Here is a 19,386-nt window from a genome sequence, read left to right as displayed (position 1 = left end):
AATTATGTTCTGTTTAAATATTTAACACTGTAAAGCTAGCCAATTTTACATCCTGTCAGAGATAATTGAAATACCCACTTTGTCCCTTTAATAGGCAGGCAGAACATCCAGGAGACGGAAAATACCACCGGGATTTCACTGTCTGCAACTGGATATTGGAAACACCCACAACTCCTAAGAATTTTAACAAGTTCAGCTCTGGCACCAAAAGCACAAATCTGCAAACAGTGTGAGACTGAGAGCAGCCGGCACCGATCTCAAACTGCCTGGCTACTGCTGCCTCCCAAACCCAAAGTATCCCAAGGTTTTATTTGCATGGCTGTGACACTAGGGGACCCCCCCCACGCTATGGACTGCGGACACAGCCAATTTAAATGGAATGCTGAGGCTCTGCAAGAAAGTAACTTTTGTCTAACTGGTTCTTTACAGACACTCCTTTGAAGGATGAAATCCAGTGGCTGTGACTAAGCTTGTAAGCACTGGGAGCTGCTCTCAAATTCAGGGGGGGACCACCAGGCCAAAAGCAAGTTATAAGAGATGGCCCTGAGCTGATCATGTTGAGATAAAATTTTCAGAATCAATCCCCAAGACATAAGGGTGTGAGTTTTCCTCTAAAGCATCTGAGTTACTGAGGGCTGGAGCAACAGCACTGGAAATGCCATGAAGGTTTTTTCTTTCTGATATAGTCAGGAAAGGACTCAAAGGCTGTCTGAGATGCAACCCCCTATGAGCAACTAAGCCAAACTCAACTCTTGGCACTGCTCCATCAGTCTGCTGTGTAAATAGATTTCCCTTCCTGTATCTGCATTGCTCATTACTTTTCTGTTGAACTACTGCAGTCTGTGGCAGGGTAAGGCACCAGGTTATCCAAGTATTTTTAAAGAAACATTAATATCCTCACAAAAGGTACACTACAAACTGTGCAAGGCATCTCTCCAACAAGGCATTTGTTCTTTCTTCCCCCAAGTCCCTGTTTGGGTGTTTGGGATTAGCAAACCAGCAGACAAACAGGAGAGAGAACTTGGCCAAAATTATCACAAAGGAAGAATCTGAAATACAACATTAAAAATCCTGTTTGCTTTGCAGTCCTCTGGCTTCAGTAAGACATGAACAGGTGGCACTACTGAGCTGTGGCAGGGGTGGCAGTCTGAGATCTCTTAAAACCAGCAGTTTTGCCGGGCTTGGAACCGCGTTTTCCAGTGATGCCTAAAGGGAAAGATCGTGGGAGGAGACAGGGTTAGAGCTCTGGGTCCAGGAGCCTTGCTAAACAAGCGCCCCTTACAGAGCCAGTGCAAGGTTAAAAGGTGACAAGAATCCACTCCCAAACAACCAAAGGGCTTCAAAGCAACATTCCCATTGCTCTTGTACCAGCTGCAGGCTAAACGGGGCTCCTGACACAAATGGCTTCCCTGGCAGCAGGGCTCAGCATGAGGCTACTGAGAGCCCAGAAGTGACAGTCGGTGTGAAATTGTCTGCTTCTACTGTGCAAACTCACGATCAACCTCTGCTGAGAGCAGCTATGTGTTTCCCTGGATCCTCACCAGACACAAAGTGCCAGAAGTGCCCCATCCAACGTCAAACACCAGGAAAGCAGAGGCACAGAAGGGCTGAAAATTGGCTGAGAACGGGGAATGTTTCTGGCTACACGGGCTTGCTGTGATCTGTGGGTACCCCCTGGCTTTCAGGAGAGCTGAGGAGACCACCGGGGCAGCAGAGGGAACAGAGAGACAGGGAAGTTTGCAGCTGCTCCATCTCAAGTGCACGATGAAGAACGCAGGGAAGCGGAGACAGACAAAAAGGAGCAACATCCTGGCTTTGTACTGGGTCTTGGAAATTTTGCCATAAAGCAAACTCTTTCCCTCTCACACCTGTAACTACTCTGTTAGCCAAGCACAGTTACTGGGAAAAACCACAACTGCTTTCTTTGGCCTAGGAGGCTGTGAAATGAGGGTCATCACTCCTCTGGCAGTGGTACTTGTGGAAAAGAAGACAAATGCTTCAGACTCAGACAAACAGAGAACATGAACACCGCAGTTGTGACTGGCAGCATCTGCAGGTAGGAACACAACAGAGCCTGATCCATTAACAAACTCCTGCCTGCTCCTGGATAACTTGGAGTCACCCATAACCAATGCCTTGGGAAAAACAGAACTAGATCCCCAGCCAACAGCCACGGCAAAAAATACAGCTAGCTTTAAAACAGCTCTCTGCCCCATGGCAGGCTTGCAAGTCTTGCATATTTCTAATTCAGCTCTTCTTATTTCTTGATTTTCCCCATACCAGCCTGAGAGGCAGGCAGGCAGGCAGGCAGGCAGTGTTTATTTCAGCAATTCACCTCAAAGCTGCAGACACAAAGCCCAGGGCAGATCTCCTTCCCACACCGAGTTGTTCAGTGTACAACCTGCAGGGTGGGCAAGCCCGTGGATGCCCCTCTGCCCTCCCTAGTGCAGCACCTCACAAACCCTCACCTGGAAGGAAAAAGCAAATCAACAAACCCCTCAATGACCAAAGCTCTGGCTGTGGCTATGGCAGAAGAGCATTAAGTGAACACAGACTCCTGCTAACAAGTCTCAGAGCTGCAGCCTCCTGCACAAGTAGCACTAAAACTCGCAGGCACATAGCATCTTAGGTTAAACCCAGATCCACAGAATGGGTTAATCCACAAACTACCTGTCTGGAAGCTGCTACAGCTGCATTGTGCTGGCAAACAAGCCCCAGGATCTATAGCTTCCACTAAGTCAGAACAGCAAGCTTCCTCTTTCAGCCAGCAGTTTTAAGCCAGGATTACCACTCCATCTCAAGCTCCTGAGCAAGTAATAACCATTAAGAAGTTTTCCAGAGGACTGCCAGGTTTCATATTCCACATGCTCATTCGCACTGATTTTCTAGTTGTTGTTTTTTTTTGTTGTTTTCCTCCAGAAGGGCACACCTTCCCCAGCAAGACTCCCTTCTCCATCCCCAGCAGGAGCTCACACAGGGCTTTAGGCTGCGCTATCATGCACCGCTCGGCCATCTCCCACTGACCGCAGCATCCGCCTATCCCGGCACACCTGCTGCTGCCTCACTGCAGCAGGGGGAAACAGATCCCTCCTGTCACTGGTCCTGGTCCCAGTGGAACCGAAAGGAAGAAGGAAGCACCTGCAGTGGCTGTGGTTTGGGGCGATGCTCAGACGGCCGGAGGTGAGCTCAGCACCCGCGAGCCTGCGGCTCCGCTGATGTCACCGCCCGGCTCCGTGGCAGGAAGTGATATGGGAGCAGGAAACTGAACTAACTGAGCAGATGAGGTTAACTCCCCTGGCATTCAATCATGTGGCATTTCCAGGGACTTTCTAAGAACGTGAGGTTGGGTTTGGCTGCCCGGTGTCTGTTGGCTCACTCTGCACGCCCAGCGCTAACGGCAGCGGGGCCACATGGCAAACCAAGGCTGCACCTTCCTCTCCTGGGCTGCTGGTCCCTTCCCCCTCCCACTCGAGGGACAACAGTCAATGAATGGCTTCCTACAAGGCTCACTGAAGGCAGGACTCAGCCACACACAAGTTTTCCAGGAATCTACCTCAGAAACAGCCCTGAACAGCTGGATTTGGAGTTGTACTTGCCCAGGGCTGCAGAGAGGCTGGGGCTCTGGGTGGTGCACTGGTACATTCCTACAGCAGAGAGAACAGTTATCTGGGATCTCAGAGAAGCTTAGATACCTTTAACTGACCAGTGCCATCGTTCTCTGTGCTGCTGATGCACCTCTGCTAATGCCAGCACTGCCAGAGAGCACTGCCTGGGAGGAGAAGCCGGGAAGGAGAGAGCAGGACCATCATGGAGACACCTGGAGCTAATCCAGAATGCTGGCATGGCCCAAAGGGACCAAGGGATCATCTACTCTCTTTTTGCCAAGTAAGGCAAGACGTTCCCAATAGACTGCTTTCACTTTGCACATAACACAGCCAGCCAATCTCACTGAGCCACACCTTTAACAGTGGCCAGAACCTCAGATACGAGACTTCTTGGAAAGATAAACACAGAGATTCTCCTCCCATCTCTCTTTTCTGCCTCCACTTCTGCTGCAGTAGTCACAACTGAATCAGATGGAAGGAATGTGCTACCCCTCCTGTTGCCATGTGCCTGGAAGCTTCCAAATCCTCCTGTTTGCAGGATTTACCAGAATGACTGCAGCCAGTGCCAGAGCTTTGGGGGTACGTGCATGGTTTGCACAGTTTAGTCTCGTGTAATTATTATCTCATTTCAAACCTTGGGTGGTTGGTGCCGAGTTCAAATTCGAGTCACCGCTTTCCTGAGGATCTCCTTCCTGAGACTCTCCTTCTTTGACCACTGCTTGAGGCTACAAAGAAAAAAACACCAAAAATAAACAATACCCCCCCCCAAACTAGGTAGGTAGAGAGAAAATGCAGATGGAAAGCAAAAGCCTTTGATCAGTGTTATTTAAATAGGACTGTGCAGCCCTGACAGCACATCCATTGGCCAATTCCTACATCCAAACATAAGCAAGAGCACATGCAGTGTCCACACACATTCCCAAGTGTCTCTGAATCACTGTCAGAATCCATAACAAACCACCATATTACCAGCCTTGGCCCAACACTTGGAAAAAATCTGCCCATTATGCAACTGTGGAGAAATTTTTTCATCCTCGAGAATACTTTCATTGTTTCAGGATATTCCCCTGTCCTGACCAACATTTTTTCTACCAATAATTAAAAACCAAATAGCTGTTCTTTTTCTTCTGCTTTGGTTTTGCCTCACCCCAAAAAACTCTTCAGCTGTTTAATTTTGAACCGAAACATCAGAATGCTTCACTGACCAAAGTGAGAATGATACGTTTTGAAACATTAAGTTTTAGATGTTCCTGCTTGTCTTTGAGATTTGTCAGTCCACAAATGACACCAGCAGAACTCACAGGGTAAGGTTTTAGTCTCTAAGTTCCAGCCATTTCTGTCTCTGATGCTTTTCCACAGAGCTTGAGGATTCTGACTTGAAGAGCTTGTTGGTTTAAGTGCTGGTAACACACCAGATTTCCTTACTCAGTGTATTTAAATAAGATAACACAAATGGGCTTAGGTTTGGGTTTGAGTCTAGCAATTTTTGTGATGCACACTAAATAATGGTTTGTGGCTGTTATGGGGTTTTTAATCACTCCTAATGACAGATAACATGCCATTAATTGCCCAGAGGACAATGTCCTTATTGATTAAAAGCTTTCATCTTGTTTTCACACCTGAAATATTTTATTTTCAGCCACTGATTCTTACTAATCCTTTGTTTGCTGCATTAAGAGCCTCCTGCTGGCAGGACTCAAAGTTTCTTCTTTTGAGACAAACTGACTTGCTAAGCAAACACTTCAGTCTTTCAAGACTCCTGGGAAGACAATCCCTCAATGTGAGAAAGGATGGAATCCTCTGGTCTAACATTCCAAGCCTGGGAAAGTCCTATGGAAGTTTAGTATGTCTTGAATTAAGCCCAGCAGCTCTCCTGGGCTCTCAGAATACTTCGGGAGCTGAATCTCAAGGGAGATCAGGAAGGCAGTCAGGCCTTCCCTAATGATTCCCAGGCCACCCAGGCTGAAAGAACGTCATGGCAGATAGAGAGCCTGAGGAGAGCAAACACAGGTGGAAGTTCCCCAGGAGACTGGAGAAGGGGAGAAGGACTGAACTCCACACTCACCCACTTGCGGGGCCTCCCTCTTGGCCTCTTCTCAGCAGGAGGTTCTGCCTTTATTGAAAACAAAGGGGGAAAGGTATTTTCAGTTCTCACATTTGCTGGGCACTGTGACTAAGGTGCTGAACTTGGCCAAGGTGACCTTTATTATAAAGGTCTCACAAGTAGCAGAGAAAGCAAAAGCTGAGGACAGTTGAGGAGGAAACACCTGCCAGACTGCGCTGGTTGTGATTATTTGGCAGTGGTGGAGGAGAAGTACTGGAAGGAAGCTGCTGAACAGGCAGTGGCAACACAGAAAGGCTGGGAGGTGAGTTAGGACTAAAACCACAATAACTGTTTTGTCCTACAGTAGCAATTAAAGCTGAGCTGAATGAGGGGCAACTTTCACTACATCTTTAAGCAAAGAGAAGCCTCCCTGCTTGTCCCTCCAGCAATGCCTCCAGAGGGACAGCCAGCTTCTCTCTCCCTATGAAGAACATAAGCCATTTACTCTTACAGTTTCCCCAGTTACAGTAGTCCTTTTCTTGCTTCCTTTTGGCCTTCCTCGTGGTTTTGTCTCTGACAGCCGTTCCATGGTGTCCTCCTGGGATAAAAGGAGAAAACCATTTTAGCAGGATGATCCCTGGAACAACTCATTCTGATGTGTCTTGGACCCCAATAATAGCACCCAGACCACTGAACAGCTGGTTGTCTCTGCCTTTCCACCCATGAGGTGCATTAGAAGATGGCCAGCAATACTCCTACCCCGTTGTCTTTGGGGCTGGGGAAATGAGTAAGTTCCAAGAACTCCAGACAAAGTTCCTGGAATGAGGCCTTGTCTGTTCTGTCTTACTGGTGGTGTGGAAACAGAGGGTGACCTGAAAGTCTCCAGAACAAAGAAGCAGAGCCCAGTCTCACAACAGAGAGCTGGTCAGCTCCCCTCACAAGTTCCCTGGCCCGAACTGTCCCAGCCTGCCACGCCTGAGGCACCGCAGGGGCAGTGACTGAGATCCCCCGGGGTGCACGTCCTGCTGCTGTCCTGAGCAGCAATAACGTTTACCACAGAACTCTTTGCTTCCCTTGTTCTTTGTTAGTGAGCTGCTTCCCAGGGCTGCCTGCAAATCCCACCAGGCTAATGCCAGAGCAGCCTCAGGCAGCCTCTTGGGATGATGTGCCCTCACCTGTGGCTGCTTCCTTGGTCTTCCCCTCTTTTTCTTCTGGCCCTCGGTCGGTATAGATGAGACAGGGTTGTCTGGCCTCTCGTTGCTCATCTTGGCACTTCTCACAGTCTGCAGATTAAAATCCAACAGGTTTCTTTCCCAGCCCATACAAAAATAATCTTGTGTCCTTTTTTCCCCTATCTTGTTACAGATTCTCCTCTACCTGCAAGGCTGAAGCGGTGAGAGAGAACCAGGCATGACAGCTTGCTGTTGTTTTTATCAGCTGGAAGAGTCTGGGACCCAGCAGACTGTTAGAAGCATAACTGTGCTTTATAAACTTCTGGAATCCCTCTCTCACCTGGCATATTCTTCAGCTTTCTGAGGCTTTTGGCCACAGGAGCTCCAGGCACAGAACATGCTACTTACTACCTGTATCTACCTTTCCCCTCCTTGGCCAGTTTCATCTGAACCAACAAAATCAGTGTCTGCAGCTCTCTGAACTCCACTCTTTGGAGGCTTCCTCTGCCTGAAGAGGGAAGTGGGAGATAAAGTGGTGGTGGCGAGCAATAAACGCACTATTCAAGGGCAAAGCTTCATTGAGAGCTCCCATATCATCACATGGCAAAACTAACCCTGAAACCAAAATCTCCAGCAAAGAGAGAGCCTTACATGAGGGTGCTTGAGAGAACACATATCAGGGTACACACTCTGCAAAGTCAGGCTCTGGAGCTGCCCCTCAAGAGTTGGTTCCTAATCACTGACTGAACAGGCACTGGCTGGAGAGATGCCCGGCCCCATTCAGAGCACTCAGCCTCTGGCCCTCCATGAGGCTCAGTGTTTCCTTTGTAACACAAGTCCCCCAGATTGGACAAAGGTAGCTGAATGCTCATTTATCAGTTGTTCTTACCACAAAATAAGTAGCTGAGAATAGTACAGTTGAGAAAATAGCTCCATTTAATGCTTAGGAAAGCAGGAGCGTATAAATGAACCCTGCACTTCTACCTTCTCTGCAAAGCCATCACCCTCCCCTTCTCACCTAGACACTGCAGCTATAACCTGCCTTACCTACAGAAGCTCTTCTACCTCCACCTGAGGAATGTTTTTTTACAGCTCTTTGCTTTACCTGCTTTATTTCTCCTTTTCCACCTGCTAAATGAAAGGTAACAACAGCGAAGCTCAAAGAGCTCTTTGTCCCCTCGGCCTGAGCGCTGCTGTGTCCCCAGGTCCCTGTGGCAGCTCTACCCGAGGCAGTAAAGGCAGTACTGCAAGCAAGGGCACAGCTGCACCACGTACAAGTGTGACTTTTTTCTTCAAAATACTGCTAGAGGGCCAGCTGGGTTCAGTTCCAGTTCATGCATGAGCAGCCCTGCCGGGTGAACTCCCTGGATGCCCCTTTGTGCCCACTGCTGGGCCCCAGCTCACAGGTGCCGCTGCACACTCGGCTTTTCTATCAAACCCTCTGATCAGAGAGCGATGGAAAAACCACAGCGCAGGTCTCTGAGTTCAGGCTGCATCTGGAGCGGAGACAGTTAGGGAAAAAAAGTTTCTTTGTACTTGCAAGCCACTCACAGTTGCCACCACATCCCTGAGAGATAAGCATGAAACACTTGCAGTCTCTTTTAGAGAAGAGCTGTGCTTTTACAGACTGGAACCAGAGCTTTGTAGTTCGATCAGATGTTCAGGTTGCAAAGATGAGAGTGCCTTAATTGAAGATGACAACAAATGCACTGCCCTCTGGCCAGCCACTGTTCCCTGTGCCTGCCTTTACTGGTCAGAACTGGGGCTCAGACAGGCTGGTGCTGGCATTTGGGGCCCGCTGAGGCAGCAGAGAGGCAGTGAAGTGCACTGGACTGCCCCACAGAAGCCTCAGCCTCTCTCCCAAAGGCAGGTCTAAGCCAGCCCCTCCTCATGCTGCACACATCTGCTGCTGGATCAGCCCAGAGTCAGAAGTGGCCTGAAACCTCTGGAGCCTGAGCCTTCCCTCAGCCACCCATGGAAGGGGAACAGACACAGCCATGAGAACAGACAAGTGTGAAAGTGCTGTCCAAGCCAGGTCCCTGGGAAGAGATTACAGCTGCTTATCTGGGGCAGGCTGTCCTGACAGGAGGGTGGAGTTAAGCATTTGCATTCTGGTTTTTGGTCTCAGATTGCACTTTTTGCTTGGTCACCACAGGCTGGACACGCAGAATCTGACAATGCCACTGACAGATGCTGCAGGAGAACTCTCAACCTTCACTTCCTATTCCAGCATAATGGTCGCAGTCACGACAGACACTGAAGCCACTGCTCTTATTGGCACAACCTCTCTCACAAGTTCACTGCTACTGAAACCTGCATTGAACCCAAATTTGGCATGTCAGTATTGAAGTGGGAGCAACCACAGTGTAGAGAATTCATTTTCCCCCCAGTGCAAAGTCAGTTTTTGCCCAGTGACTGTTTGCTAAGCCTTGGTAGGCTGATGCACTCTACAATGTCTGTCATGTATCTGGCAAGCTTTCTGCAGGCAGGGCTGCAGGCAAATGCAGAGACTGCCAGAAGACAGAAGTCTTTGTACATCTCTTTTACCTTCTCATCACCCACCAAAGGCACACACTTCTTGAAGCCTCACGTGAAAAGAAAAACACACAAGCAAAGCTATACAAGCACCAGCCCTCAGGGCCTTTGTGAGCTTCACATGACTCAATGCAAGACCCAGGCAAAGCAAAAGCACCCACTGAAATTCAGCTTCACATTTCTCAACAACAGCTTTCATGTATACACAGAAACCCCCAAACCCATAATGACTCCCACTGTGTACCAAAAACCACATATACCTTGCAGGGTCACTGCACTCCCTGCGGGGATTGGAGCCAGCAGGGCTGAATCTCAGGCCCACAGACTGTCCACAAGGGCATGAGATCTCAAAAGCCTGTCTATCTGAGGGCCTGAAATCACCACTATGTCAGCCACATACACAGCTCTGCAAATGGGGCAGGTGTGGGATTGCACATTTGTGGCAGTATTGAGGCCTCTGTGTTGCAGAGACATCACCAAAAAGAAAGCACCTCATGTCCCAGGTACACTCCCAGGCACCTGGCAGAGGACAGGGGATGCTCACAGTGACAGTGCTTTACATCTCGACTGAGGTGGTACAAAGCCAGTTGTCCTACCATAACAAGTTCTCAGGAGAGCAAGGCTTCCCCTGGGGGGCTGTGGAGTTGTAGCCTAATACAGAGCACTGAACAGTGCTCTTGAGGGACTTTTCCCTTCCCAGAGGTTACAGAGCAAGCTTTGGGGATGAGCCTGCTGACTCGGGCAGGTATATTATACAGCAGTACCCCTCCCTCTGTTTCCTCAGGGAGGCTGAATTTTAGGCTCTGTCTTCGGGAGAAACACAGTGTGGATGCTCGAGGCATCCTACTAAAACCCCCAAACCATGTGCATGATTCACAGCAACACTGCCAGAAAGCAGCTCTCTGGCTGCAGTACTCACATACAAAATAAAGGCTCACAAAGCCTTTTTCAAGGGATAATAGGAGTGTGATTATAGGAGACCCTTCATTACAGCCTTAACTCTGTCGCTGTCTCTATAATAACAGGAAAAGCTATCTACCAAGCACAACTCCCACTTAGCAGCGCAGCACCACTGTGCTGCTGTCAACGTGTGAGAAAGCAAACCCAGGGTAAATTCACTGACGTGAACATGGTCACTCTTCACTCCCTCTGGTAAAAGAGGGAGGGAAAAATCTGGCCCGAGCCCCGCATCAGGCAGAGGAGGATAAAAGACGTGATTAGGTAAGGCATCGAAAGAGGAGGACGAAGGAGGCCAGGCAGAGAGAAACTCCTCATTCCAATAACTGCAGCAATAACGAGCTGCACTCGCATTATGAGAAATTACTTTCACCTTCCGAGAAATCAAATGCTCAGATCTTTTCAGATCTCGCCGCAGATCAAGAAATAACACAGCTTGTAGCGGTTCCCCGTGGACTGTTCCACCTGAACAGCAGGATAGCCAGGACCTGGAACAGCTCCCTTGGGAAAGAGCAGCAGCAGCAACACTCTGGCAAATGTGCCTCTTCTGCCAGATTTTTCTGCAAAATGAGGAACTTACGGGCTATGAAATCAAGCTTGTGGCAACAGCAGATAACTGCCATAGTTTCATAAATCACTTCTCAAAACCAGAACTAACATCTCCGGTGATTTCCCTGACTACTTTGAGTGGCTAAGTCTAAGGCTTCTTTGATCTCATGCTTAAAAGTCTCCTAGTTCATTGCCTGTTGGGGTTTTTCTTCATAATGAGCAATTTATTGTCACTTGTTCTTGCATCACACCAGAGCCCTACAGCAGCAATGTTCCTCTCTTCTCCATTTTTCAACCCACTCTACCAGATAAACAGGTTAAGGTGACCACCCTCACACCTTGCCTGTCTGAACAAGCCAGCCTGTTTGTTTCTTGGATGTGATCATATCTCCTGATCATTTTGATTGTTATTTACACTCTTTCCAATGTGAGCTCAACAGTTCTAAGGATCCTGACTCTCAAAACTCTTTTCAGTGAGGACAGCTTGTCTAACTTAACCTCTTGCACACCTGAGAAACATGGGCTAAGCAGCAGCTCAATGGGGAAAATTCAGTTCTTGTAGAACATTAATAGCACCAGCCCCAAAAGTGATTCAACCAGCAAGCTATTCCAGCACCTCCAGCATATCCTGGCTGATAAAATACTCAGGTCAGAAGACAAACTATTTAAGCTTAAAGAGCACAAAAAACACAGGGATTGTATGGGTGCCCCTGCTTCACATCACTGCGAGTGACCTGCTCAAGGGCTTTGCACTTGCCTGTAGAATGAGTCAGGCCACGTGTGCAGTGCCAGCTGCACTGAGGTCCTGTTCATGTCTGCATATGCAGGACTTTCCCTGAAGGTTGCCTCAGTTTTCAAGAGCTCAACCTCAATCCTACCTCAGTGTCATCAGCTTCCAAGCCCTGCCAAAGCCCCAGGTTCATATGCTCAGAGCCAGCAAAGCAAGGAGGGAGTTCACCATCCCAGGAAGTGGTGGAAAAGCACTGCTGGATACCAAGACTAGTGAGGAAGAGAGACCTGGAATCTTTTCCTGACTCTGGACTTGTGCAAGTCATACAATCTTTCTACACTTCACATTTTCTGCCTAGAAGGTTATGGAATAAAAGTGAGATATTTACACTTCCCTCAGCCTGGGATGGAGCAACTAAATAAGTCATCCCTATTTGTAGAGTGACACTAAGAACTCCCAACAGCAGAGAACAGAGCAGGGCATTGTTAGAGGAAGGCACCAGCAGCCCCCCGTGTCTTGTGCTCGGGAGCACAAAGGAGAGGCCGTCACAACTGCAGAAATACAGCTCAGGATCAGCCACATCCCGCTGAGCAGCAAAACACACCCTCACCCTCTTTCCCCAGGAAGCTGAAGGCTCGTGGGACTAGTTTGGCCCAAAGCTGTAAATTCCCTGCCCTGGGAATCTGGCACAGCGCTGCACTGGAGTGGGAGCTGGGGCTCCCCAGAGCCACTCAGAACCTCTCCCCACTCCCACACCATAGTGGGCAGGGGACCCAGATCACTCTCTCTGAGGAAACTCATGTACCAAACTCAGGACCACAAGCCTTGAGGCCACTGCCTGAGCTCTGAGACACTTCTCATTCATTCTCAGGACACTTCCAGCACTTATCCCAAAAGTCTCAAGCCAGGTCAGTGGGACTTAATGCTTCTCTGCAGATTGGAGACTCCCTGGCATTATGAGCCTGTTAAAATTCTCCCCTAGGGAATTTGCCCTAACACCCAAATGTTTTCTAAAGGACTCTTTCCTATCTTAAAAGTCTGTCTAGACACTTTCACCAAAAAGCAAGCACCCTAAGCACTGCAGAGATACGCTGACAGGAAAAAAACCAACAGTATTTACAGGAAAATCAAAGTAAAAAGGAGAAATCTGTGCTTACTAAAGATTAAAAAAAATCGCAGTTCTCATTTCAGATAGCATCGAGCCTCGTTCCTCTGCAGAATGACTATGGTGTTCAGCCCAGCTACTGACATCTGCAAAGCACTGTCCACTTGTGCAAGCCCAGGAGAAGGCCCTCTGCACTTCCTGGTGAGGACTGGCGTCGTGACAGGGGACACAGGAGGCAGCAAGCCCTCTACCTTAACCTACTTCCAAACAGTCTCTCAATTACCAAGCTGCAATGCATTGATCCCCAAGCTTTAACCTGCAGCCCCCTGCAGATGGGCTCTGCACACACATTTCAAACGCTACAGTAAGAAAGGAACGCGATTTACCTGCGGAGCAGTTGGGCAGCACTGCTTGACCTGAGCCCAGCAGAGCTAGCAGGGAAGGCAGGAGCGACAGCCAGCGGTGTCCAGCAGCTGACACCCTGCTGCCCCGGCAGAGGCAGCTACCCCAGGCCTGTGCACACACTCATTTCAGGAGCCCCACGGCGCTGTCTGCTGCGCTCCCGGTTCGCGATATGGAAACAGCCAGCGCTGCCAGCGCTCCCCTTCTGACGGCAGCCCTGAGCAGTGACAGCAACCGAAACCAGCTCGCCCCAACCCGCCGGGATCCCACACCAAATGACACGGCCAAGAGCCAGAAAAATCCCCAACCGCACCGCTTGCACCAGCCCGCTCGTACCACTGCCCCGCTGACAGAAAACCAGGCCGGTTTCCAAATGTGAAATGATTTATCTGACTAAAGGTGGCAGATCGTTAAGTAAAGACTTCCCTCTTTACAAGTGCTAGAAAGGATCACGCTGACCCTGTTCTATGAAAGAAACCAAAGCAAAACAAGAATCCCAAATGGGGAGGCCCAAGGAAGGCTTGGGATGACAAAGTGGTTATTAATCCGAGAGCAAAATGCGCTCAGGGCATTTACTAAAAGCCACAGATAAAAATGGGAAGCTGACTTCAGTTGAGCACAAACGTATTTAGAAAGGAGATGTTGCGGGGCTCTAAGTTAGGGATTCTGTATTAATTATGTGAACAACCATTAGAGCTCACAAAAGTCCCCAGAAGTGTTTCTACAAAGGAGAACGAAGACTTTCCATATGACTGCCTCGGTGTATTTAAGACATGTATACTGGGATTTTTTGGCACATCACCATTAGCAAAACCACAGACTTCAAATATCTCAGTCTGTACCTGTATAAAAGCCACTGCATTATCTTAGAGACAAAGTCTGAGACTCTTCTTTATGTCAAGTAGTAAATTGCTTACAGTGACAGCACCACTGAATAAACTGAAGACGAATTTTTTTTTCTCAGAGTCATCCATATAAAAGATTTGCATCACTTAAGTTCCTCAGTAACTTCTCTAAATGTCAGGACAACACCTAAATCATTTACTGCAGTCTGGAAAAATATCAATCCTGACCTTATTAATAGGGGGGAGCTGATCTCTTGGGTAAACAGGGACATGGGGGCTCTGGAAGTGTGTCCAGTTCTTGGGGCTGCCTCTGTGACCTCAGGAGCCTCACCTCTTCTTTTCACCCAGTTTCCCACACGTGAAGTGGGGATAACACACACAACAGGAAACACCTTGCTTGTTTAGACATTATTTTCTTTGGGAGGATCTACGTTTCTCACCATGTAATTACACAGGTCTGAAGCAAAATGGCTCAAGATTTTTTTCTTTCATTTTTTAATGAAACGACTTTATTTTCCTTTCAAATATCACTAGAGACAGAGCTGTCCACATGCTGTACAAACACAGTGTTAATCATAATGACTGAGTCAGAACTTGAAATGTTATGCTTTGTATGAAACGAAGAAATCTGCATTTCATGAAAATATTTCCCAGCAAGGAAGTACTAAACTTGATTCTACAGCACTAAACCAGAGATGGTTGACAGTTCATAAGTGCTAAAGAACATTACCATTATTCTAGAAATTAAACTTCTAGTTAGAAAATGTCAAATACAAAATTGGAACATGGAGTCCTATTTAATCTTTATTGGGCGCATATTTGAGAATAGTGTCTTCAATTTAATATCCACACTTCATAATTTCATTAATATTTAAGGCCAAGAGGAGTGATTTGATTGTTCTGTATATAAATGACTCCCACTTCATCATTATCCTTGGACTGAGTCCAAAACTCTCATACTTGACAGAACCATCAGCCCCAGAAAATGTGTTCTTGAGTAGAAGACACAGACCCATGGAGTTATCAAGGCTGGAGAAGACTCCAAGATCAAATCCAACCTTTGACCACACACCATGTCAACTAAACCAGAGCACTGAGTGCCATGTCCAGTTGCTTCTTGAACACCTCCAGGGACGGTGACTCCCTGGGCAGCCCCTGCCAATGTTTGATCCCCCTTTCAGTGATGAAATTTTTTCTGATGTTCAACCTGAATGTCCCCTGGCACAGCTTGAGGCTGTCACTTGTCCTGTCACTTGTCCCCTGAGAGAAGAGGCCAACCCCTACCTGGCTGCACTCTCCTTTCAGATAACTGTAGGGAATGAGAAGCTCTCATGGGATGGAAAATGCACCACACCCTTGGACATGTTTTCCAGTGGCTAAATCAGGGTGCCTGATTTACAGTTTGACTCATGTGCTATCAGATTGCAGGTGCTGATTCTTGTCATCCTTTTCTCAGAAAAGCACCCAGCCTAACTCTTCCCACCTCCTCTCCTCAGTGGTACTTCTACACTGGTATCACAAGTCCACTCACACTGTTCTTTTAAAAAACAGACTGAACTCCTTAAGCCTTAAAAAAAAAAAAAATTTAAAAATTGATTTTGTTCTACTCTCCTCATCTCCAAATATGAGGGTGACCAAAGCAGTTTGCCTACTTCAGGAGGGGCCTTTACCCTCATTAAACCCCTCCCAGGAGCCCTTGGAGAACATAAAATGATTCTTTCACTTCACAAGCTGTTCCTTCTATCCAGGGAGCACTGCTGGTTCTTTTCACCCTTGGCCCAGCTCTCCCTTGCTCTGTGCAGCCCTGTTTCTGCCCCAAAGCTGCTGTGCAGATGAGCAGCTCCTGACCCAGGGTTGAAGCCTGGTCACAATGGCACACTGATCAAATGTCTCTCTTGGAGGTCCCACGAAGGACAAACAAGCCTGACCCAGACCAATCACTAAAAAACCAGCAGCAGCCACATCTAAAGGACAGGAGTGCTCCAAATTCCCGCTCCTTAGATGGAAGGGGGGTCAAATCAGCAAGGCTTCCCCTCCTGAGTGACCTTGCCACAACATTCACGTCACAAGAGGGGTTTGTCTGCAGCAAGACACGACCTACACAAGGGCTGGTTTGTGCCTCTGAGATAGTTCCTAGTTTCCTTTAGGAAACATCCAGATTTTACCACAGTGCAGTGCAATTCTCTGCCTGTATTCCTATTCCTTATCTTCACTCTCCCAGAATCCAGAGTGGTCACTGTGGCACAGTGTGATACACGTAGGCTAACACCAAGTAGAGATTCATTTGTGTATAATCCCTTTCTGTTAGACAGGTGTGTATGAAAAGCTTCATTCACTGCTGTCCTGATCTTGTCAGAACCTCTCAGGTGCACAAACCTGTATCTCCTAAGTGTAAGGAAAGCTACATTCATAGTAATTGTTTTGTACATGCTTATTATTCAGGCTGTATTAATGAATATTTTAACTGGAGATTAGGCTGAGGTGTGATTTCCACAAGATAAGGAATAGATTTGCCATGCTCTATTTTATGATTGTAATGGAAGTGTGCCCCATAATCCTATATGTCTTAATTCTTTCATATTATGTTCATCAGCAATTTCAAACTCTCTGGATGACACAGGGTTACAAAAATCTCACTTTGAGAAAGTTGTGGACTTGCTGGAAGGCCTCCAAAAAATCAGAGGCTTAGAAAACATGGCCTGTGAGGAAAGATTGAGAAACTGGGTTGTTAAACTTAGAGATAGGAGAACAGAAAGGATATGATAATGGAACAGTGCAGCATCTAGGAAAGTAATAACGTGTGGATAGGATAAAAAGTTGGTTTAAATGCAGAAGGGAAAGTTGAACACCGAGGAAAGTCTAATGACTTAATGGTCCAGTCAGCAAACCACTGGAATAAGTTATGAGTTTGTGGAGCCTCTTCCCATGGAGAAACTACAAATGGGTCACACACATGCAGCAGGACTGGCATGGATGGTAATAAGGTTTCACAAGAGATGAAAAGTGTGTTTGGCAACTCCTTGGGCTGCCTCCCAACTCTCTTTTCTGTGACATGAAGTTTCTAACTAGGTCGTGGTTAAGTATGTTTATGCAGAACTGTACATATCAAAGGGCCAGATTAGGTGATTCTTGGGGAACCAGAATTAACTTCTACTTGTTCTCCAGGGCTGCAAAACCTCCTGAACTGGCTGTGTGTTATTTTCGAGGCTTTAGAATCCAGCTGGTTCTACAGCTACAGAGCTTGTGACTCACATTGGGAAAGCTAAAGAGTATTTCACTATTTCAGGCCCCAAATTCTGTCAATTAATTACCAGATGTGGTAGAATTTGACTCTTGCAACAATAAGGATAAATCCTGGTAAGCCAATGCCATAAACGCTCTCAGCTGGTAAGAAGGGTGACCTTTTTCTACCTTTCTAGAAAGAGACAGCTACTGTTCTGACAACATGCAGACAAGGAAGGTGGGACAACTGAGAATGCAAAGTGAAGAGGGAACAGCTTTGCTGCAGGCAAGAAAGGTGCAGCTCGAATTAGAAAGAGCTCACACTTTGCTCGATAAAGCCATGTGGAGACATTGTGAAAGATGGCCTGGGGACGGCCTTGAAGGACCTTTGTAACACAAAATGAACCTTGCACTAGCAGAGAGCTGAATGTGAATGAGGACTAGATCCCAGGGGGAAAGTAAAGACTGGAGAATTCTCATCTGCGACCAGAGGCAACCAAGAGCATCAGCCTAAGGATCCAAGGCAGGCACTCCACACCAGAGGACCTTCCCCTGAGATGCAGAGCAGCAATCTTATGGCTGGGGAGCACAGACTGGCAGCAGTGGCAAGCAGCCCCCCAAAGGCTGGGGTAGCTGTACATGTGGAGGAAGATGTACATGTCTGAGGGAGACAGCCCAGGCCCACGGTTAATCCATCAGGCCATCCAAAGGAGCAGCACAGCGGTACCACATGAAGGAGGGGTGTTCAAAGGAAATGCAGCAGCTCCTCATGAAGAGACACAGATACCCAAAGATACTTTGCTGGCAAGAGGGTATTGCACATTCCAGCTGGGAAGCCTGAATTTCTGGGAGAGAGATGCAGTGTAAGACAAATCTGTCTCTCCTCCACATCTGAACAGGGCCCTTCTGAAGATTGCAATCCACAAGCTGTGATTGTGTCCTCCTTCCAGTGTTCCCATAGAAAGTTCTCAAGTAGACCAAAGGCCAACAGAATCATTGGCATGTCTTAGGAAATCCATGCTGATGACAAGGCAGTGCCTGCCGTGTTCCCTGATTTAACAACGTGTATCCCATGAGCAGCTTCACGACATCACTGGTTGAATCCTCCTAGGCCTTACAAGAGTGAAAGAGGAAGCTCACATGTACTAAATACTCCCAAATTCCTTTTGACTGGGCTGAAGAGCTCATGGATTCAGGCTGTTTGGGGAGGATGTGTGCAAAGAGCCCCTGAGCACACTGATGGCTCAGCAGCAGAGCCAGAGCCAGGCTCACAGCACAGGTAGAGCCCACAGGCTATGCCCCTGGCAAGGTGGCTGCTGTTATTGTTGCTCTCTTTTCCATTCAGCCTTACAAACAACTTCAGAAGGAAGCATTCCCTTCCCTGGAGCAGAACCAAAGCAAGTTACCCACAGAATTAACATTTAAGGACCTTGAGCTACAAGGTACTGAAAAGCAAGAACTAAGGGGCGAGACCTGCTTAGTAAAGGCAAACGACCAAGTTAGGAGGACGTCAGGACAAGGGACTAAGACAACTTTAGTCTCAGTATTAGCACTGGGGTGCAGAATGCACACTGTAACAGAGGTATGATCACAGTACAGCCCCAGCATCACTGGCACAAGTATATGAAAGCACAGCCTTAAGTCCCTGAACTTGTGTTGTTCATACCTGACACAATCTGTAGGATATAGTCCAGACAAAATTTCAAAACAATATATTATCTTTATATGTCCTGTCCTTATCCCTTTATTTCACTATCCTTTGAGGAAAGGCATGATGTTAACATTATATGACTGGAAAAAGAACACATTTACTGGGAGAGAGAAGGGAAGGAAAAACAACATAAAATCAAAATGTAAGGGCCTGAAGTGTTGCTCCCGCTCCTTTACCAGGCACACCCCAAATCCTGGGAAGAAATCAGTCCCACCTCCATTAAGTTCAAAGAGACGCTCTTTCAAACCTGCAGTGCCAAGGACGCCGTGCTCCGTGTCACCACACAGCGGCACTCTGCCCACACATTTCCCACAGGGAAACCTGCAGGCTTCTTCCCCCCCATCACCAAGACACCCACGAGCGTTTATGCTCACGGCTGAGCAGGCAAGGCTTTCAGAAACCACCAGTCACTGAAACACATGCAACTTGGAACCTGCAGTGATGGTCAAACACCTGCTTTGACAGCACAAGCATTAGCTGATTACAAGCTGTTAGAAATCAAACACGAG

The 19,386-nt window shown here is 47.7% G+C and overlaps 1 protein-coding gene across 2 annotated transcripts in view; it reads right to left on the bottom strand.

Annotated features, from left to right (window-relative positions):
• Positions 1-771: 771 nt before the first annotated feature.
• LOC114058794 (high mobility group protein HMGI-C-like) overlaps positions 772-19,386 on the bottom strand; it is a 57,532-nt gene continuing 38,917 nt past the window's right edge. For both annotated transcript variants that reach the window (XM_027886501.1, XM_027886502.1), the window contains exons 2-6: positions 6,825-6,932; positions 6,161-6,247; positions 5,671-5,718; positions 4,240-4,330; positions 772-1,206 (exon numbers count right to left, since the gene is read on the bottom strand). In XM_027886501.1, the coding sequence (XP_027742302.1) occupies positions 1,121-1,206; positions 4,240-4,330; positions 5,671-5,718; positions 6,161-6,247; positions 6,825-6,932 (420 nt within the window). In that variant the 3' untranslated portion in view covers positions 772-1,120. The remainder of the gene's footprint in view (positions 1,207-4,239; positions 4,331-5,670; positions 5,719-6,160; positions 6,248-6,824; positions 6,933-19,386) is intronic.

The sequence above is a fragment of the Empidonax traillii genome, unplaced genomic scaffold (assembly GCF_003031625.1).
Source record: "Empidonax traillii isolate 1590-97213 ecotype Southwest subspecies unplaced genomic scaffold, ASM303162v1 scaffold187:size1931383, whole genome shotgun sequence".
NCBI lineage: Eukaryota > Metazoa > Chordata > Aves > Passeriformes > Tyrannidae > Empidonax > Empidonax traillii.
Note: the sequence above shows the minus strand (reverse complement) of the source record. Positions and strands in the feature narration are given on the sequence as shown.